The sequence below is a fragment of the Kogia breviceps genome, chromosome X (assembly GCF_026419965.1).
Source record: "Kogia breviceps isolate mKogBre1 chromosome X, mKogBre1 haplotype 1, whole genome shotgun sequence".
NCBI lineage: Eukaryota > Metazoa > Chordata > Mammalia > Artiodactyla > Physeteridae > Kogia > Kogia breviceps.
The window spans coordinates 14,145,139-14,169,453 of record NC_081330.1 but is presented as its reverse complement, the minus strand read 5'-3'; the positions used below and the strand labels follow the sequence as shown (position 1 = coordinate 14,169,453).

General features: G+C 44.6%; 1 protein-coding gene across 9 annotated transcripts in view; it reads right to left on the bottom strand.

The window, feature by feature from the left end:
* ARHGEF6 (Rac/Cdc42 guanine nucleotide exchange factor 6) overlaps nt 1–23,904 on the bottom strand; it is a 117,740-nt gene extending 93,836 nt beyond the window's left edge. For 3 of the 9 annotated variants that reach the window (XM_059049586.2, XM_067022896.1, XM_067022898.1), the window contains exon 1: nt 12,251–13,015. Coding sequence is in view for 4 of the 9 variants with exons in the window: in XM_059049581.2 (XP_058905564.1) it covers nt 22,330–22,413; nt 23,473–23,637 (249 nt within the window). In the remaining 5 variants the exon portion in view is untranslated. Of the gene's footprint in view, nt 1–11,749; nt 11,863–12,250; nt 13,016–22,329; nt 22,414–23,472 lie in introns of those variants that run through there. The other 6 variants (XM_059049581.2, XM_059049583.2, XM_059049584.2 and 3 more) reach the window with 6 other exon arrangements.
* Nucleotides 23,905–24,315: the final 411 nt, after the last annotated feature.

Sequence of the window (24,315 nt, the reverse complement as noted above, 5' to 3'; positions counted from 1 at the left end):
ACACTACTTTCTTTGTGGCTCTGTTTCCCATCAGGACAGTGAGAGATGTCTTTGACCAAAGGAGCGCAGGAAGAGGCCTGCTGGTCCATCATCTGAATAGGGGCTCCCAAAGGCAGCATCTTGGCTGGGTCTCCAAGGTCCAGAATCTGGCCTTCAGTTCTCAAGGCTCTTGAAAATAGACTCATATTAACCACGTTCACAAAAGGCCAATGCATAAGCCAAAATGCCAATTTACTAATTAAAAAAAAATGAACCATGAAGAGGACTGGATACTCCCATTTTATAGGTCAGATCACTCTCTCCCAATAGAGAAATCGACACAGTAAGCCAAATCACAATTAGAAATTTGTTGGATAATACAGAATCAAAGCAAAGGGAGTCTGGAGTATCACGGCCTAACATAATTATTACCTGTTTATAGTTGAGTTTTTCAAAATGTCATTTTTTAAATGGCCTATATATAAATTCTGGCTTTAACTTGCCACCCCTGCCGCGTGGGACTCGAATTGCAATTGTGGACAGCTTTGACCATCTATGTCCTTTTGTCTCTGTGCATTTATACAGAGTCACTTTAGATAAGTAATATAGGCTTCTAGATGACTTGGACCTCATCTCATCCCGAGCTAGGAAGTCCAGCTCCACAGAGCTCCTGTAATAGGAGCAGAGGTCTGAGCGTAATTGTCACTGCTCACACCTCATCGAGAAGTCCCCAAATCCCCTCCGGGATGGCTTCCTCAGCAGCACTGACAGCAATGCATCCCACCTTGCGATCGCCATTCTTCCTTGTTAGCACTCACCTAGGGCAAAAACCGCTTTCTCCACAACAGTTATCTTCAGTTGAGTAGCAAGTGTTGAGGAAAGTGGCAAATGAATGAGGAGTGATACAGGCATCTTGGTGGGGATGGTCGCAGGATTAAAGAGAGAAAGAACAACTGGCTTTGGATAATCTCACCGAAAAGAGAGTAGGCACGAAGGAAAGGGAAAGATGAAATCTCTCTGATCAATAGCGTTTGCCAAGCCAAGGGTGGGGAGCCCGAGGCTTAGAACCAGCTGCCTCTCAGCCCGCTGGCCGCTGTGGCCCTCCCCCCGCCCCTCCTCCTGTGCCTCTGTCACTAGAGCCACACTGGCTGCCAGTTTTGAGGGATGCAGGCGGATGGGTGATGCCCCAGCTGCTGGAGCATCTGTGCGCCAGAGCTGGGGGTGTCCTTCCCAAGCCCCAAGCCACCACCGTGTCGGAGAAGGGGACTTACTTCTTAGCTGTGCAAATTGGAATGAGGAACACATTTTCCCGGGGACATAGTGTCTCCTGCGCCACTTACTCTCTATGACATCCATAGTTCAGCCACATTAGCTATTAAACTAGCCGCTGTGGGCCAGCCAGAAAACAGAATCACCGCGTAGCACCTTGTTTCTATGGGAAAATGTGTTCTGTGTCCCTAACAATAACTTAAAAACAAATATTTGGAAAATAATCCGTTTTTATACTGAAGAATGCCTGAACATGGGGTCCCAGATCAACGTCCTCATCCTTTATATTTCTTCCTTGTCCTTTCACGCAAAGGATGAGCTTCAAAAGGAGGAATGCAAAAGAAAAAAATACCCTAGACACTCCGAGTCCTATTTAATATTTTGGAATTCCCCGTGATGAATCCAGCGACACGTGTGAAGACCATGAAAATAAGCTCAGAAAGTGTTAAGAGCCGACAGTTCCTGCCTGCTTAACCGTCCAGGCGGTTAAGGAGGAGACTCTCCTGTGAAGATAGGGTTCCTGCAGCCCCTGGTTTCCTAGGAGCCTCCTGCGATTTAGGGTTGGAGCCCGAGAACCTAGCGGAAGCAGCTGCTTCGGGACAAATTCCATGCACAGGAGAGACTGGTGCTAAGTGAGCCCTACCCAAAGCTGAGGGAGGGAGGGGGGCGATGAGGACAGGAGCCCCTCCTCCAGCGGTCTCATCCGCGGGCTGCCTTAAAGTCTTCCACGGACTCACCCTCACCTCTCTTTCTTCTGAACAGCGACAGCCTTGCTGTCTGGGTAGATGCTGCACACACACACTCTCTCAATCACCTACCACTGTAATATTCTCTATTTATTCTGTGAGGGTTAAGATTAGCCCTGGCTCTCCCATTGGAAAGCCAACTCTTTGCAGTGCAAAGGGCCCCCCAGCCCCGGTCCAGCATTCAACACATGAGACACTCGATACATAGTCATTCACTGGTGGCTTGATGGGAGGGACTGTCAGAGAAAGTTAAATATAAATTGCGCCTAGAATGTAAGCCCCATGAAGCCAGTTCTTCCCAACCTTTTTCACGGCTGGATCCTCAACGTCTAGAAGAGCGCCTGTCCCATAGTAGGCGCTCGATACATGTTTGATGAGTTAATGAAAGTTTAGAAGCTCCCGCCAATTGGTGATTAATTATAATTGAGGAAAAGGCATTGCCGAAATTACAGTCAAGGCAAAAAAGAAATATCGTTAAGGAAGAAAAAAAATCCATTTCCATGTGACTTTTCGGGAAACGTCTGTTATCTAAAAGAATATACACCTGTGCTCATCTGCAAACTGAAGCCCTGTGACCATGACGTGACCAAAGATGCTTCAAACTCCATGGTGGTGGATTTCATTAACTCGTCTGCCAATGCGATTACTGGCCTGTCCCAGGTAGTACAGGCTCCTTTTCAATCTCCTCCCAAAGCACCATGATGTGGGCACGATAGACAAGGGACACTGGAAAGAACTGTGACATGTTACTGTTTGGCTGGGCTGGGCTATCTTTTTTTTTTTTTTTTTAACAGTTTATTGTAAAATAGCTTAAATGACAGCCACTAAGAGCCACATTCACCTGTTCATCCCTTGCTCTAAAAGAGGCTCTGAGTCCCAGCAGGGCACAGTGGGATGTGGCAAAACACGGCGAAGTAACCCACGAGAAGTAAGAAGAGGTGATAGGCAATTGGCAAGTCTACAAATCACACACCTGAAGTGCCTCTTCCACCAGCTAATCCGGGTGGGAAGGATGTTGTAACAAAGTCTCTCCTACTCTCTTTCTTTCGAGATCACCTTCAACCATTCGTCTGGCAAAGACTTTTGGTGCACTTTGCTTACGTCTCTATGTGAGTCACTTTTTCAAGTCTGCCCTTTGCAGAGATGCCCATCAATGCCTAACAGGCATCAATCAACCAATTAATTAACGAATTAATTTTCCTCCACCTGACCCCAAACAGGATCTGTGCCTAGGAAACCATCCAAACACAGGAAGGTGGGTGCTCGGGAGCTCAGATAGCCAAGCCATCAGGAATGGTGCTTTCAGTTAAAATCCACGTCTCTCAGCCTAAGGTAACCCAGCCTATAAGTGCCTACAAGGTCAAGTCCACGCTCTTCGAGTCAGCATTCAAAGTCCTTCTCAAGCTGGTCCCACACCTAGCAAGCTCATTGTTTCTCATCATCACCTCCTTGTATGCCCCAGAATCCTTTGCTTCCTTCACGGTGCCTCCCTCTGCTATGCACACTTCTCCTTATGAAAAAGTTCCCTCAACCGTCTGAATCCTAGTGGTCCTTAGGAGCCCATTCTCCATCACTCTCCTCCACGGGGGTCTTCCCCCAACACTACACCTCAGTACACACAGGGCTTCTCTTTCTCACAACTCTGTATTATGCTCTAGATTCTGGAAGCTTGGCTACCTAGCCATCCACTTCTACACGCTGCGAAACTCCACTATTTCCCATACACGTGCTGCCTTTTTCCATAATTCTCAGTACTCACCATGTAGACGGTGCACAAGCACTTGCTGACTATTCATTCCTCTTTCCTTTCAACCAAAAACTTAAGCAGCTATTTCTTCCGCCAGAAACACCTGTCCTGTGGTCATACCTTCCCCAGAAGGAAAGACAAGGAGAAGGTAATTTTTTCCTGGTAGAACTTGATAAATCAGGGCTCATATATTTTCCATCACTTGGGAAGATAGCTGCTTCTTTTTGAAGGATATGATTGAGAGAAGCGAAGAAGGCTGACATTTACCTCGCCCAAAGGAAGTGAAGTTACTACCTGGGATCGCTTGGGAGAATCAAAGTTATGGAGTCCTGGATGTGCACATCTCACACGTGGACAGCCCAGTGAAATCGAGAGAGTTTGGGTAACGTAAGGAATAAGAAGTGACCCGAGCACTGGAAAGGCAGAGAAGGTCTTCCAAATGACATTGTGGCACCTAATCTCTCATACCTTTCATTTTCTGGTTTTTTTTTTTAACTTTTAAAAACATGAGACAGGTGCTCCAGCTAGACATAAAGAAACTGAGTAATACTGTATTAGGAAGGACCTGGCTTTCTTTTTAGCTTTATTTTCATCCACTAAAGAGTCATTTCTATGAATAAAGTCAGCTGTCGATAATCTACATATAGATTGTTAGATATGCAATCTATCTAAAATAAATTTTTAAAAATCCATCCACTCATTACCCATTCAACAAATATTTACTGAACACCTGGTATATGCCAGGCACTAATACATAAATTTGTTTTAAGATAAGAAATAAAAAGGGTGCTATATAAAATCTAGCAAATAAAATCACCCACAAGTATACCAACTGTCAAACATTGTTTTTCATTCTGTTCTCTTTGCTTGAAGATGATTTTTTAATCCCCAGTCAGGATTTTCCCCAATGCATTCCCAAATACCAGCATATCATCAAAGAATGCAAACTGGTCATTTTACAGTAAAAATGTTGATTTACACTATCACAACACACATTTCTCCAAAGAAGTGGCAAATTTCTTTTGTTAGTAAAATACCACATTCTCTTGGTTTGCATACATTTCTCAGAAATTATTGGTAAGTAGCCCCAGTTTGCTGGAAACCTAGCCATGAAGAACAGACAAATTACAAGACAGAATGTTCCTCAGTGTTGAGACCTGCTTCACAGGCCGGGCTCTTCATAAAAGCTGTTAAGAGCTTGACCCCTTCGAGATGCCTCTTAAAGTGATATCCATGTGCTTCCAAAGCATAAGGAAACCTGTATGTTATTGTCTAGGGTGAGACAAGTCCTTATAACACTTTCACTCACTGCTTTGCAAACTGCTGCATTTCCTCCCACCTTAATTTAATTCCTTCTCTTCCCTATTGCCCTATTCAATCCCTCAGTTGACATGTCTGATCTCTGTAATAATATTCAAGTCCCCAAGAAAGTATAAAGCTGGGATTTTACTCTCTTTCTCTAAGCAGAACTAAGTTAGGAAGGTAAATCTTCTGCCAAGAAGTCAATAAAAATGACACGTGACTATTATGTCATCTGGGGTGATCCACAGCTCTGAACCCACACACCCCTCTGTGTGCAAGGGTCCAGTTTGTCAGGGTATGACAAAGTGGGGAGCTAATTAGACAGATGTCTGGGGTTGTAAGTCTATCTTCCAGATGACAACAGAGGAAGGGGCAATGCCAAGACTGAAATGCAGATATGCAGCAGCTTCTGGACTGAGTGGACATACACTTCCTCTAAAAACGTAGGTAAGCAAAGGCCCTAAGCAATGGGCAAGTGCCCTCACTCTTCTTCATTTGCAATTCAAAGGCCAGACCTTGTACTTTCTTTTGGTACTAACCCCAAGGTCATCACCAATGGCTCTGCATGCCTTATGCTGTGCTGGCAAGGTCTTCACCTCTCAGATTGATCCTGGGGGGTAGCCTCAGTGATAACATATGAACAAATTAGAATGGGGCTGGAGTAGGGGAGAATGGCCAAGATTGCCTGGTTTGAATAAAGGGCTGTATTGTGCTCTGTTGCCCCCAGAAACAGCCTGGATTAGAATCAACATTAAAACCAAATTAAAGGGGCTTCCCTGGTGGTGCAACGGCTAAGAATCTGCCTGCCAGTGCAAGGGACACAGGTTCGATCCCTGGTCCAGGAAGATCCCACATGCCGTGGACCAACTAAGCCCATGCGTGCGCCACGACTACTGAGCCTGCGCTCTGGAGCCTGTGAGCCACAACTACTGAGCCCACGTGCTGCAATACTGAAGCCCACGTGCCTCGAGCCCGTGCTCCGCAATGAGAGAAGCCACCGCAATGAGAAGCCAGCGCACCGCAACGAAGAGTAGCCCCCGCTCGCCGCAACTAGAGAAAGCCCGCGCACAGCAACGAAGAACCAACGCAGCCAAAAATAAATAAATAAATTTAATAATAAAAAAAAAATTAGAGTTGAGTTAGATTTAGAACAAGATAACTTTGACATCTCCCATCAGGAAGATTCAATTGATCAAATTTTGCAATAAAATGCCTTCCTTTTGGTATTATCAGCATACATTCAACCCAATTAAGAAACTATATTTTTCCCTTTTAAGTATTACATATCGTGGGGTTTTTTGTTTGTTTGTTTCTTTTTGTTTTGTTTTTGTACAGAGGCAATTGATTTTTATTTTCTCCCCTCGACTATGCCCAAATCAACAGGTTTATTACTTATTTCCTGGGAGCAAGGGGGAAAGTTTTTGTCAGTCATAACCCAAAACAAAAAACCATTTGTTGAATTGTTTAATTCAACTAAAACAAGAAGCATCTTGCTCTGGGGTGGATTTTTAAATTTCAAGCTATCGTAATTATAAAACAAATGCATTTGGTTTTTTTGTTTGTTTGTTTTTCTTTCTTTAAATGCATTTGTTTTAAAAGACACACCAACCATTTCATCCAGGTAAACAAGAGAAACTGAAAATATCCTTTTTACACATTCTCCTAGGTTATGCATAGACTAGAAAAGAGTGAAAGGCTTTCCTGATTTTTCAATTCCAAGAGGAATCCGTCCAAACCGTTTCTATTATTAGCACACAAAATGGTAGCTAAAGAAGTTACTGTGGTTAACAACTGAATAATTCATAGTCTCGGAAGAATTCTGTCGCTTTGTCTTCTCCAGTTCCTCTTTAGAACTGGATCCCCAAACATATTTCTAATCCTGAGTTGTTATAAAGGCAACCATATACAAATTCTTCTCAGCACTTAAAAATTGGTCACACTAAGCACTGAGAACTACAGCAAGACATTAAGCTGGAGACTTAACAGGAACTCTTATGACGAGTTCATGAAACTCTTAAGATTACACATAGATTGTCAGAAATTAGAGTCACAGGTTCCAGTCTGTGTCCCATGGATATCACTGGGCTATAACATCACCGAAATTTAAATTGCCTTTATGCAGTCTTCCAAATAAAATATGCAAACACAGTAAATATGACCTACAAATAATTTTAAACACATTTCAACACCCTCTAATCTAAATTCAAATTATTTTCTATGAAGTGAGGCACTGAGAATTTCAAGTCTAGAAAAAGAAAAAAAAAACACTTCAATTAGTGAGTGCCAGAGGTTAATAATGTTGACAGGATGAACATTTCTGCTGTTCACCATGACAAGAGAGGTCAAGCCCACCACCACTCTTCATCTAAAATTCCCAGAAACGGTCAACTTTATTTTGTCTTCAGAAGAGAGATGTTAAGAATTAGAAAATATGTGGGGATTTTAACCTTTGACTTTATTTTCCAAAAACAAGCGATCTTTGCCAAATAAAGCACAGACCCGAGAAACAAAATGGCTGGATTTTTTTTTCCTGGTTTAACTTTCATCTCCGTCTAAATTCTCAATGTGGGAATTCCCTGGCGGTCCAGTGGTTAGGACTCCGTGCTTTCACTGCCAAGGGCCCCGGTTCGATCCCTGGTCGGGGAGCTAAGATCCCGCAAGCCGCATGGCGCAGCCCAAAGTTTAAAATATATATGTTTACATTATATATATATATATATATATATATATATTCTCAATGTAACTAGTGTAAAACCTCAGGACCCCTGGAGAAGCCATCATTCCCCAGAGCCCACAGTTTACCTCCTCCCGTATCCAAGGTTTTTTTTTTTTTTTTTTTTTTTTTTTTTCAGTGTGCGGGCCTCTCACTGTTGTGGCCTCTCCCGCTGCGGAGCACAGGTTCCGGACGCGCAGGCCCAGCGGCCATGGCTCACGGGCCTAGCTGCTCCGCGGCACGTGGGATCCTCCCGGACCAGGGCACGAACCCGTGTCTCCTGCATCGGCAGGCGGACTCTCAACCACTGCGCCACCAGGGAAGCCCCAAGGTTTTTTAATGTTAAGATTCCTAAAGGAAATCTTTCTATAAAGCACGACTCACTTCTTAAATGGAGTTTGCCTAACGTAACTGTCAACAAAAAAGTGAACTTTTTTTTTTGATAATGCAATGTTATCATTTGTGAACGCTAGTCTACTGGGATACATTAAAATTCCAGTTAGGAACTAGCTTTTATTGAGAGTTTACTCAGCGCTAGGCACTGGTGCTAAGTGCTTTACTTGCCTTCGCTCATTTAATGCTAAGAGGTGGCATATATCTAATTAGCATATACCTAATAATAATAAAGTAATATATACCTAATATTACCTACCACTACCACCAAGGAAATTAGCATATACCTAATAAGTGACTGCCTCAGGTTAGTTCAAGTCCAAGGCTCAAGCTCTTAGCCACTGTACTACTATACCACTTCTCAAGAACAAAGGTTCCCTGACCGGGAATCAGACCCAGACCAAGGCAGAGAAAGTTACAAATTCTGGCCACTAGACCACACAGCATGTGTTGGGTTGCCTGATCCCACACCAAAACGGCCCTGATGGCTATGTCTGGCAGTCTGTTTTTTATAGTTTTTGTCTCCTGCTGATTTCATTGCTTCCATGTTACACATAGACTCTTTCTGCCATCGCCAGCAAGTCTAATCTAGAGCAACCTCTCTTCTCCCTCTATCACAACTTTCTATTCAAATGCTGTTTTCCAGTTTACAAAGTGCTTCCACATACCTTATCTCATGTAATCTAATTTGCTATTTCTAACCAGTTTGGGGGTGAGCAACCAGATTACCCATAATTCTAACAGGCTTCAATAAATAAAAGTAATTAGCCTCTGAGTGAGGGTCTGAGGCAGTCTCCTAGGAATAAAAGTGCACAAGTCTAAGGACAAAGATGGGGCATCTCTTTTGCAGCCCGGAGCTTTCCCGACCATTCAGTCATTCTAGCAATCATTCATTTAATAAACATTTACCGAGCACCCGCTATGTGCCACGTTCTGTACTGATTGCTGGTGTTATATGATCAAGTTCTGGTTCCTGCCTTTGAGAAGCTCCAAGGCTAGTAGAGATGGAAATGTGTCCACAGATTACCATGGTGAGAGCGGGCAGGTAGCGAAAAGGTAGCTGGGCACAAGGGATTATGGGAAAATGGATGCTAACTGCCCAATCCAGCAGAGAAGATTTCCTAGACAATCCGACGCTGAGGAGGTTCTCAGCTCGGGGGCAGACACTAGAGGTTGCTAGATGGCTGAACTCTAGATAAACCAGGGAAATAGTTCTTGACTCTGGCTGCGCATTAGAATCACCTGGGGAGCTTTCAAAACCAAATAATAACTTCAGAAAACGTTGGGGCAGCACTTACTCAAGCCAAACATATACACACCCTATGGCCCAGCAGTTCCATTCCTATGTATAAACCCAGCAGAAATGTGCACCAGAAGACATGCGCGGGGATATTCATAGTAGCATTGTTCATAGCAACTCCAAACTGGAGACAACCCAGATGCCCATCAACAGGTGAACGGAGAAACGAAATAGGGGGCATCCACATGGTGTAATACCACTAGCAATAAAAAAGAAAGACTGACATGGGGAACTCGTACAAATATTACCCTGAGTGAGAGAGAGCTTATACAAACAGATACACACTATGATTCCACTCAGATAAAGTACAAGACAGAAAAAAAGGAATCTATTGTCTTAGAAGTCAGGGCAGTGGTGTCCACTGGTGAGGAGTAGTGACTGGGAAGGGGCACGGGGCGGGTGGCTTTTGAATGCTGCTGATGGTGTGTTTCTTAATCGGTGTGCTGACTATACAGATGTGTTCAGTTTGTAAGGATTCATCAAACCCTACTTCGGACTTGTGCAGTTTCCTGAATTCATGCTACATGGCAATACAAAATTCGTTGAAACATTAAAAAAAAAAGAATAAGAAATACCAAGGCCTGGGTCTCCCTGCAGACCAATTAACCCAAAAGCTCAGTGTGGGGAGACCCCAACATTTGTACTTTTTAAAAACACCCCAGGTGGCTCTAACGTGCGGCCATGTGTGCAAACCAAGGTTAGGCGGTCCTGTATTTATCAATAGCTCCTCTGGGGGGACAGCCTGGCACGTAGCAAAGGGAACAAGCTCTGAAGTAAGGTACATCAACGACTACATTCTGGCTCCATTTTGCACTGGCAGTGTGTGCCATTTGCCGGGATCATCCCCAAACCTCAGTATAATGGGAACAATATCCCCTCCCTCCCAGGACTGTTGTGAGGATTAAATAAAATAATATACTTAAAGCACCTAGCACAGTACCTAGAACACAGTAGGTGCTTGAGAAATGGTAGGGACTCAACTCCTTTTCCTCCTTCGTGTCTAAGTTCCAGTGATGAGCAGATTCCTGTTAACGAACAAAACTCACGCTCTCCAATTTCTCCTCCTGAATGAGCTTCTTTGTAAAGACTGAAGTAATATTATACTTGGGCTAGTGATGTCAAACGAATGTCGGACATTTCTGGGCCCTGGTCGCTCTCTCTGTTCAGCACCTGCTACCCCCGAAGGTGAACGGAGGGGCGGCAGACGGTAGGTAAATACAAACCACAGACCCTCCTTTGGAAAGCTTTGTCCCTGTCCTCACTCCTAAGAACAGTGCCAGCCATGTGAGTTGGCAGAAAGAATAGAAAAAATTAATAGCTTGGAAGACATACCATCCATGAAATGTGCCAAATGAAACACTTTTGTATAACATGTCATGTTTTCGTAAAAACAAACAAACAAAACAGAATCCTGGGCTGAGAGCAGGAGATTGAGGTGAGAGTTTTGATGATTACCACCCGTCAGCTGTATGACTTTGCTTCACTAAACTTTTCTGTTTCTCTGGCCAATGAAAGTAGTGCATGAAAGGCTCTCCTACAGCCTTTACAAGGGCACAGTGAGTTTCAGATAAGATAAATAGAAAGCTTTCCAAAAACTGAAGCAGCAAAGAAAGGCAAGACTGGAAATTTACTTTGTTCCAAACTCCAATCACCAACCACCACCCTCCCTCCCCAAGACTGAGAACTCTCTGATATTAACTGCTCCAAGTGCACGCAGAGACTCCACCAGCCTGAAGCTCGCTTATGTAAGAAGAGACTGCAGCACTGCCTGGCATGTAGCATAATACTTTGCTTTAAGAGAAATCCTTGGAAATGCCTCAGCTGAAGTACAAGGGCAAGCCCAGGCCTTACGTTTTGGAGACAGGCACTCAGTCACGGAACACCAGAACTGTGGCTCGAGCAAATGATGTCATCCGAGCTCCTCTTACCATGGTCAATGTCAACAATTAAGACAGGAAGTTCAAGGACAAATTGTGGGGTTCCCAGGCAAATATAAGTTAGAAAAGCAGTTTGGACCTTAGAATCTTGCCTTAAAAGTTGTCTCCTATTCTGTAATGGTTTTTGGTTTATGTGAAGCTTTTCTTGACAAAAATATACATAGTTGCATAGAAAAATATATTCCCTTAGGACTCTATTTTTACTCCCACTACGCATTAAGAAAAGAAAAAAAAATCATGTGAGTCACCCCTAGATCCAGAAACAATATCAAGCCAAAAATAAAAATATAAGATTCTCGAAGAGACAGAGATAAACTTGAGGGCTCTCCACTCTAGAGCTAAGAAACGAAATCGCTCACATACCTGTTGGGTTCCTAAATGACTGGAAAATGAAAACTCGAAATTAACCACAGCCACGTTGAACACCTTGGAGATACAGGACTTTCCCCATCCACAGACCATTCCTGCGACAGACCTGTGTACTCAACACCGAAAATATCCCCAAATGTACAGATGCCGGGGGTTGCGGGGTGGGGGGAGGCCAAGTTAGTATCAAAAAAATAGTACTGTTGACTCCCGCCCTGGTTCCGGGGGAAAGAAGGAATCCGGTCTGATGCAAAGCTCGCGGCCAGAGCCGGACAACTCGCCCCTAAGTTTGGCGCTTCCCAGCTCTCCGCCCGCGGCCCCCGCCCCCGCTCCCCGCACCCCGGAGCTCAGAGCCCCGCGAGGCCCTGGCGGAGGACGGACCCCGCGGCCACGGCCCGGGGAAGAAGGGCGGCTCCTCTCCAACCGGGGTCCTTCGCCCCCACCCCAGGCCCTCGCGCGCTTCCCTTCCCCTGACCCCCTCGCCCCGGGGCAGGTCACCTGGCTCGGCCGCTGCCCGCTGGTCCTCCGGTTGCTCGCTCGGTCCAGCCGCGCCGCCGCCGCCTCCGGGAAGCCGCTCGCCCTCCCGAGTCGCAGGGCTGGCGAGCGGGCGGCCGAGCCCGTGCCAAGGCTGCGGGAACCGTTCCACTCGGCCGGAGCTGGGACCCTGCCCCGAGCGCGGCCGCCACCAGGGCGAAACTGGAGAGCTGGGCTCGGCTCGCCGGGGCGGGGAGGGGCGGCTGCAACTTTACTCCTGGACGCGGGCGAGGAGGGGGCGCCCGTCTCCAAACTCCGTGCGGCGCCCGCAACCTCTCCAGTCCGGGGATTTTTTTTTTAATGCCCCTCCTTTTTTTAATAAAAGGGAAGCCAGATTCTTGCCCTCAAGTTCTTGTTTCCAGAACGGCGGGGCCGCTGGGAGGGCGGAAAGCTGGGTGCGGGAGACGCGCCCCGCTGGGTGCGCTGGCGGCGAGCCGGTCGAGGGCGCGAGGGGCGGCGGCGGGCGGGCAGCGGCTGCTCTGGGAAGCCACCTTCGCGGCCCCTCCGGACCCTGCTCTCAGTACCTCGCTGGCCCCCTCCAGCCCGGCGCCCAGAGCCCGGGAGGGAGAGCGGCCTGAAGGCACCGGCAGCGGCGTGGAAGCAGTGACCCGGACCTGGATCGCCGAAGTAGGAACTGGAAGTGACAGCGGCGCAGGGTAGAGCAGCAGAAGCAGCAGAAGCAGCAGCAGCAGCAGCAGCAGCCGCCGCCGCCGCCGCCCGGGTAGCCGTGGCAGCAGCAGAAACCGCGGAGCAGCAGCGGCGGCGGCCACACTGCGCATGCTGCTGCCGCCCGGTTCGGCCCCGAGCCCCGGGCTGCCGCCGCCTGGCCTGCGGCGGGCCTCTGCCAGAGCCTCGGGTGGGAATCTCGGCCTCAGAGCAGCCCTGCCTGATGGCCCGCTTCCTCCTCCAGCCCGCGACGCAGCTCGGACCCCCCAAGCTCTATGGTGAGCCGCTGAGACACCCCAGGAAGGAAGCCCTCTCCAGCGGCCCTCCACATCCCTCCTTTCCCCCAGCTGTCCTGGCTGCCCTTCCGGACTCTCGGATAACAGGCCCCACATCAGATCGTCTCTTTGATGGAGAATGAAAAGGTTCGTGATAGATGGGAAATATTTCCGACCTTACTTGAAGTCCAAGTTTTACAGAGATACAATGCAGTCGGTAGATTAGGATGGCCAGAGTCATGGGTGTCATTTGATGTAACTCACGGCAATTCCAGTAGGAGTGTCAGATTGGCTCAACAGAAAGAAAAAAAAAAAAAAAAAGACCAACAACTTACAAAATCCTCTTTAGTCTTCCCACTAGCTCAAATTGAGCGGCTAAATATACAAAGCTTTCCCCAGCAGAAACTGATGGAAACGGGCCAGTTTAAAAGTGTCCAACAGTCAGACATTACCAATCACTACTCCAGTCTCTTCATTTTACAGATGAGTCAACCGAGGCCGAGGGAAGGGGACTGTCACTTCTCCGAAAGAAGGTGGCAGGTTCAGGGTCTGAAGGAAGGTCTGCTGCCACCCACTGCAGCTACTGCTCAGTTGCCTGGCCTTGTGCCTCACTCCAGGCACTTGGCTCCAGGGAGGCTTTGCTCTCCTAGAGCCGGAGCTCTCTTACGGGAGATTTCGCCTTGACTCATGATGAGAGCAGCCCCTGGGAAATGGCAGATCGTCCATCCCACAGGCCCCACTTTGGGGAGGGCGCCCCTGCTGTTCCAGTGACAAGGCAGATGGGGTGACTCACGGAGACAGGAGGCAGTGAGCAGGTGGGGGCAAAGAAAAAGCCATACTGATACCAGCTGATGAGAGAGAGAGAGAGAAGGAGGGAGAGAGACAGAAGCACTAACTGAGCCTCATGTGCATTCAATGATATCCTTCATGAACAAAACATCTTTTTTACAAAGTAGGGTTGGCCCAGGAGCAGAACAGGAGATGGTAGGGTATCCCTGGCAATGTGCGGGTCATAAGGGTGCAGGTGACAAAGCAGAAGTACCTGTTGGGGATGAGGCTGGCTGAAAGGAAAGCCAGAGGACTAGAGCTGAGACAGACCAGTCCTTCCTGGGGCTGTAGCCAGGACCATGCAGTCAGAGAGGTAGCACCCTGGCCACTCTCAAATGATCGCAAGAACTGTATCTGTCCCTGATTCCCGCCAAGTTCAAACGCAGAACAAAGACAAAACTAGCATTGCTAGGACAGTGTTGTCAAGGGGCTTCCTGGTCACATTAGCGACACTCTACCTAGACATGAGGATTCTTCCATATGTTCTGGAAGATTTTCTCTTGAGGCCTGAGTGTCCTCCCTGCCCTCTCCATTCTGTAAATAAATAAGAAAGAAGTATTTGGTTTGCAGAAAAGGAAATACAAATGAACTATAAAGGCATGAGAGATATCCATACTTGCTAGGAATCATGAAAGTCAAATTATAGCAATAAATGAACTACCATTTTCACCCAACGTTTTAGCAAACATTGAAGATAAATAATACCCAGGGCCACCAGGGACATGAAGAAGAAGGCACTTTCTACACTGTTGGTAAGAGTATAACTTCAGCATTTTTGTAGAGGAATTTGAGAGTATCAAATTTTCACACAGTAATTCCATTTCTATGAAGAAAGATGCGTCAAGAATAATGACAGATGTGCACAAATCTCTATGTGCATATACAACATGATCCATTGGTATTTATCCCAGGAATGCAAGGTTGATTTAACAGATGAAAATTAATCAGTGTAATACAACATATCAGTATAATAAAGGACAAAATCAGTGGTCATCTTAACAGATGCAGAAAAAGCATTTGACAAAAACTGGCACCCTTTCGTGATAAAAACACTCAAAACCTAGGAATAGAAGGGAATACCTTCAACCTGATAAAGAGCATTGAAAACCCACAACTATCATGATGCTTAATGGTGAAAGATTGAAAGCTTCCCCGTAAGATCAAAAACAAGACTAGGGTGTCCACTCTCATCACTTCCATTCAACACTGTATAGAAGGTTTCAGCCAGGCATATTAGTCAAGAAAATGAAATAAAATGCATCCAGATTGGAAAGGAAGAAGCAAAAGTATCTCTGTGCACAGATGACATGATCTTGTACAAGAAAATCACACGGAATCCAATAAACTATTAGAACTAATGAACAACTTAAAGTTGAAGGACACAAGATCAATATACAAAAATCAACTGTATTTCTATGCACTTGCAATGAACAACCCAAATATGAAATTAAGAAAAAAATTCTATTTGTAGTAGTATCAAAAGGAATAAAATACTTTGGAATAAATTGGACCAAGGAAGTATAAGGCGTGTACATTGAAAATTACAAAACATTGTTGAATGAAATTTTGAAGACCTAAATCAGTGGAAAGACATCCTGTGTTTATGGATCAGAAGACTTAATATTGTTCAGATGGCAATATTCCCCAAAGTAATATACAGACTGAACATAATACTTATTAAAATTCCAGCTGGCTTTTTTGCACAAATGGACAGACTTATCCTAAAATCTATATGGGCACACAAGGGATCCAGAATAGCCAAAATTATTTTGAAAATAAAGAACAACGTTGGAGGGCTCATGCTTTCTGATTTGAAAACTTACTACACAGCTAAATTAAGCAATTCAGTGGGGAAAGAATAGTCGTTTCAACAAATGATGTTGAGACAACTGGATATCCACATGTAAAAGAATGAATTTGGACACCTATCTCACACCATACACAAAAACTAACTCAAAATGGATCAAATAACTAAATGTAAGAGCAAAAACTTGAACACTCTTAGACGAAAATGTAGGAGTAAACTTCATGACCTTGCACCAGGCAATGGTTTCTTAGCTATGATACCAAAAGAAAAAACCATGAATTTGACTTCATCAAAATTTTAAAACTTCATGTTTCAAAAGATACTATCATCAAAATACCAATGGTGTTTTTCACAGAACTAGAACAAATAATTTTAAAATTTGTGTGGAAACACAAAAGACCCCAAATAGCCAAAAAAATCTTGAGAAAGCAGAACAGAGCTGGAGGAATTATGCTCCCTGACTTCAGACTATACTACAAAGCTACAGTAATCAAGACAATGTGGAACTGGCACAAAAACAGAAATATAGATCAATGGAACAAGTCAGAAAGCTCAGAGATAAACCCACGTACCTATGGTCAAATAATCTGTGACAAAGGAGGCAAGGATATACATTGGAGAAAAGACAGTCTCTTCAATAAGTGGTGCTGGGAAAACTGGACAGTTACTTGTAAAAGAATGAAATTAGCACATTCTCTAACACCATACACAAAAATAAACTCAAAATGGGGCTTCTCTGATGGCGTAGTGGTTGAGAGTCCGCCTGCTGATGCAGGGGTCACGGGTTCGTGCCCCGGTCCAGGAAGATCCCACATGCCGCGGAGCGGCTGGGCCCGTGAGCCATGGCCGCTGAGCCTGCACGTCCGGAGCCTCTGCTCCGCAACGGGAGAGACCACAGCAGTGAGAGGCCCGCGTACAGCAAAAAAAAACTCAAAATGGATTAAAGTTGGATACTATAACACTCCTAGAGGAAAACATAGGCAGAACACTCTTGGACATAAATCACAGCAATATTTTTTTTGATCTATCTCCTAAAGCAAAGGAAATGAAAACAAAAATAAACAAATGGTACGTAATCAAACTTAAAAGCTTTTGTACAGCAAAGGAAACCATTGACAAAATGAAAAGACAACCTACTGAATGGGAGAAAATATTTGCAAATGATAAGACCAATAAGGAGTTAATATCCAACATATATAAACAGCTCATACAACTCAACATCGAAAAAACAGAAAACCAAATTAAAAAATAGGCAGAAGACCTGAATAGACATTTTTCCAAAGAGGAAATGCAGATGGCCAACAGGCACATGAAAAGATGCTCAACATCGCGCTAATCATCAGGGAAATGCAAATCAAAACCACAATGAGATATCACCTCACACCTGTCAGAATGGCTATCACGAAAAAGAACACAGATAACAAATGTTGGGGAGCATGTGGAGAAAAGGGAACCTTCCTACACTGTTTGTGGGAATATAAATTGGTGCGGGGCTTCCCTGATGGTGCAGTGGTTAAGAATCCACCTGCCAATGCAGGGGACACGGGTTTGAGCCTGGTCTGGGAAGATCCCACATGCCACAGAGCAACTAAGCCCATGCACCACAACTACTGAGCCTGCGTGCCACAACTACTGAAGTCCATGTGCCCTAGAGCCCATGCTCCACAACAAGAGAAGCCACCACAATGAGAAACCCACACACCGCAACAAAGAGTAGCCCCCACTCACCACAAGTAAAGCCCGTGCACAGCAACAAAGACCCAATGCAGCCAATAAATAAATTTAAAATAAATAAATAAGCAAATAAATAAATTGGTGCAGTCACTGTGGAAAACAGTATGGAGGTTTCTCAAAAATAAAGTTTTTGTAGAAATGTAGAAAATGTAGAAAACATTATATGTTAGGTTTGTAGATTAGGTTTGTAGGTTTGTATATTAGGTGTATGTTAGGTTTGTAGGTTTGTAGAAATGTAGAAAACAGTATGGAGGTTTCTCTAAAAATAGAACTACCATGTGACCCAGCAATTCCACTCCTGGGTATATAACCAAAAAAAGCAAAAACACGAATTCGAAAAGATACATGCACCCCAATGTTCATAGCAGCATTGTTTACAATAGCCAAGGTATGGAAGCAACCTAAGCGTCCATCAACAGATGAATGGATAAAGAATATGTGGTATATTATACACACACACACACACACACACACACACACACACACACACACACACACACACAATGGAATACCACTCAGCTATAAAAAAGAAGAAAATTTTGCCATTTGCAGCAACATGGATAGACTTGGCATTATGCTAAGTGAAATAAGTCAGACAGAGAAAGACAAATACTGTATGATATCACTTATATGTGGAATCTAAAAAATACAACAAACTGGTGAATAAAACCAAAAAAAAGCAGACTCACAGATATAGAGAACAAATTAGTGGTTACCTGTGGGGAGAGGGAAGGTGGGAGGGGCAATATAGGGGTAGAGGGGGAAAAAGGGGGTTATTATGGGATTATATGAAATCATGTGTGTGAAACTTTTGAAAATTGTAAAGCACTATAGAATTTAAAGGATTTTTCATTCAATAAAAAATAATTTTTAAAAATTAAATTAAATTTAGGGCTTCCCTGGTGGCGCAGTGGTTGAGAGTCCACCTGCCGATGCAGGGGACACTGGTTCATGCCCCGGTCCGGGAAGATCCCACATGCCACAGAGCGGCTGGGCCCGTGAGCCACGGCCGCTGAGCCTGCGCGTCCAGAGCCTGTGCTCCGCAACGGGAGAGGCCACAGCAGTGAGAGGCCCGCGTACCGCAAAAAAAAAAAAAAAAAAAAAAATGGTGGTTACCAAGGGGTGGGGGTAGGGTATGAAAAGTGATGTTGTTTAATGGTAGCAAATTGCAACGAGTAGCAAATACGCTGTAGTGCTCTAATGCCCGCTGTAGTGAACACAGTGAACAGTATTGTACTATACTTAGGAGCTGTGAGCTACAATGGCAGTCATATTACAATATATAAATGTATCAAAGTAACACATCATACACCTTAAATTTACACCATGTTGAAAAAAAAAAATTTACACCATGTTCTATGTCAAATATATTCAATTTTAAAATAATTAATTTTTTTAAGTTTGCAAATATTTATGTTGAGGTCTGTCTCCCTAGCTACTTGGGAGCTTGAGACTAGATGGTCAGTATTCTTGGCTGCTTGGGTACACCCCAGCTTTGCTTTCAGTCTCATTCCTTATGTGCTGATTTTATTAGGCTTCTCTCAGGGTTCTAGGAGTGCCTCGGTATGGCTGCTATACACCCCTTACAGACATAATTTTGCTTTTTTTTTTTTTTTTTTTTTTTTTTTTTTTTTTTTTTTTTTTGCGGTACGCGGGCCTCTCACTGCTGTGGCCTCTCCCGCCACGGAGCACAGGCTCCGGACGCGCAGGCCCAGCGGCCATGGCTCACGGGCCCAGCCGCTCTGCGGCACGTGGGATCCTCCCGGACCAGGGCACGAACCCGTGTCTCCTGCATCGGCAGGCGGACTCCCAACCACTGCGCCACCAGGGAAGCCCAATTTTGCTTTTTTTTTACAGGCATAATTTTGTGTACAACACTACCTAGTAATAACAGTGTGAGCAGCTATTATGCGTGTCTTATGTGGAGTGACATATGAAGTGTGTCTTTTTTTTTTTTTTTTTTTTTTTTTTGCGGTACGCGGGCCTTTCACTGTTGTGGCCTCTCCCGTTGCGGAGCACAGGCTCCGGACGCACAGGCTCAGCGGCCACGGCTCACGGGCCCAGCCGCTCCGCGGCATGCGGGATCCTCCCAGACCGGGGCACGAACCCATGTCCCCTGCATCGGCAGGCGGACTCTCAACCACTGCGCCACCAGGGAAGCCCATGAAGTGTGTCTTAAGTGCATTATTTCATTTGGTCTTTAAAACAATCCTGTGCAGTAGATATTACTAATGTCTCCATTACACAGATGAGGAAACTGGAGCAGAGAGAGAGGCCAAGTAACTTTTCCCAGAGTCACACAGTCAGAGCCAAGACTCTGACCCAAGTCTGTCAAACTAGAGAAGGTATGTGCTTAACCATGATGCTAGATATTGCCTCCTTACAATATTCATCTGATGCTCAGGCCTGCCTGAATTCTCAAAAAGAAATCAAAATATGCCTGGTGCCTTTCATGTAAGAAATGAAAATTATGTTATACTTTTTAAGAAAGATTTGTATCCAAAGTGGCTAAAAATTAATGGAGTAAGCATTAGTTATCAGAAAAATCCACTTATGTGAAATGACTCGTTCTCCAACAATGCCAGACCCAGGAGGTGTTCCTCTTTTTTAAAAAAATTAACTTATTTATTTATTTTTGACTGTGTTGGGTCTTCATTGCTACGCATGGGCTTTCTCTAGTTGCAGTGAGCAGGGGCTATCCTTCGTTGCAGTGCGCGGGCTTCTCATTGCAGTGGCTTCTCAGAGCACGGTCTCTAGGCGCACAGGCTTCAGTAGTTGTGGCACGTGGGCTCAGTAGTTGTGGCTCGCGGGCTCTAGAGCGCAGGCTCAGTAGTTGTGGCGCACGGGCTTAGTTGCTCTGCAGCATGTGGGATCTTCCCGGACCAGGGCTCGAACCCATGTCCCCTGCATTAGCAGGCAGATTCTTAACCACTGCGCCACCTGGGAAGTCCCCCAGGAGGTGTTTCTGTATCATCTAGTATTCTTAGAACCACAGAGAAGCTCGGTATACCTTCTGGCATCTTCAGAGTGCATAAATCACTGGCAACCTCACCATGTTTTTATTTATCAAATAAAAAAGAAAATACCATGATCTGCTCATAGCAGACATGATTCCATAAGGGATATAGAGTAGGTTACACCTACCTCAAAAGCCATACACACTCATGTGCCCATGCACACACACGTGCGCGCGCACACACACACACACACACACACACACACACAGTGCTAAAATTTGGCAATAGGGAAATCTGGAATAAAATATTCAGAGCCAAGCATAGCTTGATGCTATGGCTAACTTTAGGAAAAATTCTGAAGGAAGCAAAGTTTATCTGGGGCAAAGGTACTTGTACTACTGCTACTAATAGCTAACACTTGGAGAAGACTTACTATGTAACACGTACTCTTCCAGGACACAAATTCATTGAAATCTCACACCAATCCTATGAGACAGGAGCTGCTATTCTTCCCATTTTACAGGTGGGGAGACTGAGGCAGAGAGGCATAGTAAAGTAACATGCCCAACGTCATAAACCTACTAGTGGGAGAAAACTGAGATTTGAACCTGAGCAGTCTAATATCCGAATTCAGGCTCAAACCACTACTAATACTTCTCCACAAGTAATACTACTAATGCACATCTACACTTCTTACGTCCTTGATCCTGTGCTGAGCACTCTACATACATTACTTCATAGATCTTTGGAGGTTGGAGGTCTTAGCTCCAAATTATTATGCAGTATCTCATTTGATCCCTACCACAACCCCATAAGGTAGCTATTATTGTGTCCATTTTACAGATAGAAACACTGAGGCACAGAGACATTAAATAATTTGACACACAGGCGAAAGTATCACCTCCTTTTCAGCAACACCCCCTATACTTACTGTAAGGATCCACATAACATAAAAGAATGCAACGTAATTTAATTTACAATTTCTACCTCAGGGCCAGGTTCTTTCAAGGCCTCTGTTCTAAAGTGTTAGTGGGAAAAAGTGACTATAAGCTTTCCACTCTTCCCAACTCAGGGGGGTTACAATAACCCTCTGGAGCAGCCAGTGGCCTGCTTTGGGCTCCACTTAAGTAGGGACTCACACCGTACAAGCTCCGGCACCAGAAGCCTGCTTTCAGGGCTTGGGTGCTGTTTTTTAAAGGTACCATATTTTTGTTTTGTTTTTTGTTTTGTTTTTAATTGCAGTATAGTTGCTTTACAATGTTGTGTTACTTTCTGCTGTACAGCAAAGTGATTCAGTTATACATATCCATACATTCTTTTTTATATTCTTTTCCATTATGGTTTATCACAGGATATGGAATATAGTTCTCTGTGCTATACAGTAGGATAAAAGGTACCATATTTTGCTCTTTTTTTCTTTTTCTTTTCTTTTCTTTTTTTTTTTTTTTTTTTGGTGGCATGCAGGATATTAGTTCCCTGACCAAGGGCCGAACCCTTTCTCCCTGCAGGGGAAGCGCAGAGTCTCGACAACTGGACCACCAGGGAAGTCCAGAAGGTACATATTTTGAATGTTTATTTTGTTTTGTTTTGGAACTGGTTTCTGGAAAAAACAAACTAGCAAGCCACGACTGGGGACCACTGATCTTAACCATGGTTCCCATAAAATGCTTCCTCTGTTTCACAGTGAAAAGAAACCAAGTACTTTTACTACAACACCATCTTCATTAGCAGAGTGAAAAACAGTGACCACGAGGAAGGCAACCCGGGTGGGCTTACCTCCACTTGAAGGGCTGCACAGCCTTTCAGGAAGTCATTGACGTTGTTGGTGCAGTCAGCTTCAGTTTGGGGCTCCAGACAGTACTAGGGAAACAGAGTCAAATATCACTTGGAGACTGTCATCATGTGCAGATCACATAATTGCATCATTCACTGATAAGTAGATAAGGTAGGCTTTTTAAGGCGGGGCCAACAGTTGCTATCAATCCAGGAAGAGAAATTAACCACTGAAGGAAGTGATGCAAAAATCTAAACGGTCGGTCTTGTTTCAAATGTCACCAAACCCTTAGTCCCAAGCCGTCTCTACTTACAAACTTTTTCTCATGCTTTCTGCCAAAGCGTAGTAACAGCAAATTAGAGAGACCCTGAAAGGTTTTTTATCCTGGTTCCTCCTTTCAACCTATTACCACCCTCCGTCCTCCTCTTGATAATTTATTAAAATGTATATTCTCCCCTTCACTGTTCTTTACATTTGATCACATTTCTCAACATTTTCCCACCATTTTATCACTGTTTTTTCAAGTTTGAGAAATTATACGTAAAGTGCCCACCTCTTTAATCACATCCTCGTGACCATGGGTTTCCAACATTCACAATTTTGGAATTTTAAAAGAGAGTAAGGTTAGTTTCACTTTGAACACACGTTGCATTTGAAACATATATTTGGTTTCTATTGTTTTAACAGAACGTGTTGTAACATTTTGGATTATTTCTCCTGGTTGCTAAATAGCCTCTGTTTCAATGGATATTTTATTTCTTTGTGAAGAAAATCTACACTGAATTTAGTCATACCGTCAATAAACACCATCTGTATCTGTTGTAAATCGTCCCATTTTTCCTCAGACTCACATGTACCCCAAGTTCAGAACATGTCCTCAGTACACAGGGAGGTATAACATGCATCTCTCTGACAGAGCAAGCTCATGACATGGGTGTTCTCCTTGTCCCTGGCACCAGTGGTGTAACAGGTTTTTACTGTACTAATCTTCGGTGGCCAATTACTAAAGGATAACATTTCATTTTCTGACTTTTTCCAACTACAAAAACAGAAAGAAAGTCGAAGTCTTAGAAAAAGATTAAAGTAGGAGCGTCCCGTGACCCAGGCAATCAAAAATCTCCAGAGATACTGCAAATTTCCCTTACCTTTTCTATAGAGCCAGGCCTAAGTCTGTTGATCAGTTTGCATAGCACTACCCCATTTTTCAGCGAGGACTTCAAGAACTCCTCCGGATCACAGATGGTCTTTTTGGGGGACTCTAATACTCCCAAAGATATAAGCCATGTCACGATGCGTTCTTCTGGATTCATTACTGAGGACTGTACACTCCGAACAGCTCTCTGGGGCAGCTGCAAGGACTAAGCCACATCCGCGATTGCATCTGCTGTTGTCTTCCTTTTTATGAGTTCTCTTCTCGTGCTTGCAGTGCAAAGCTCTAAAAGAACTTTTCTTAGACAACGGTGGAAGCCACTCCAATTATGGGATTTGAAAACCACAGAGCTCACACTCAAAGATGTGGAAATAGAATGAATGGGGGGAAGAAAGTCCTGGATAACACTGGGTTTCTTTTTCAAAATCTGCAAAACAAATTCATTGGGATTAAAAAAGAAGAAGAAGAAATACACACACACACACACACACACACACACACACACGCAAAACCAACGGGTGCAAGAAGCTGTAAAGGAAGGAAGTGAGGAGGATGCTGGGGAGGGAGGAGAGAGAAGGAAGCGAGTGTTCTGGGAAAACGGAGGTGAGCCAGCACTTCAGGGGACCTTAGAAATGAGATACTCACGGGCCAGTCTGGGAAGAAGCTGTCAATATATAGTCTAGCCCCAGTGAAAATCTCATTTCTGTCAAGAGGAAGATGCCAACTGGCTCTTAGGTCAGACAGATCTGAGCCTCGTGGGGAGCTGTGCTGGCACAACTGGGCTCAAAGAAGGTAGGCTGCGAAATTCTTCCAAGAAATGGCCACATGTCCTCATACT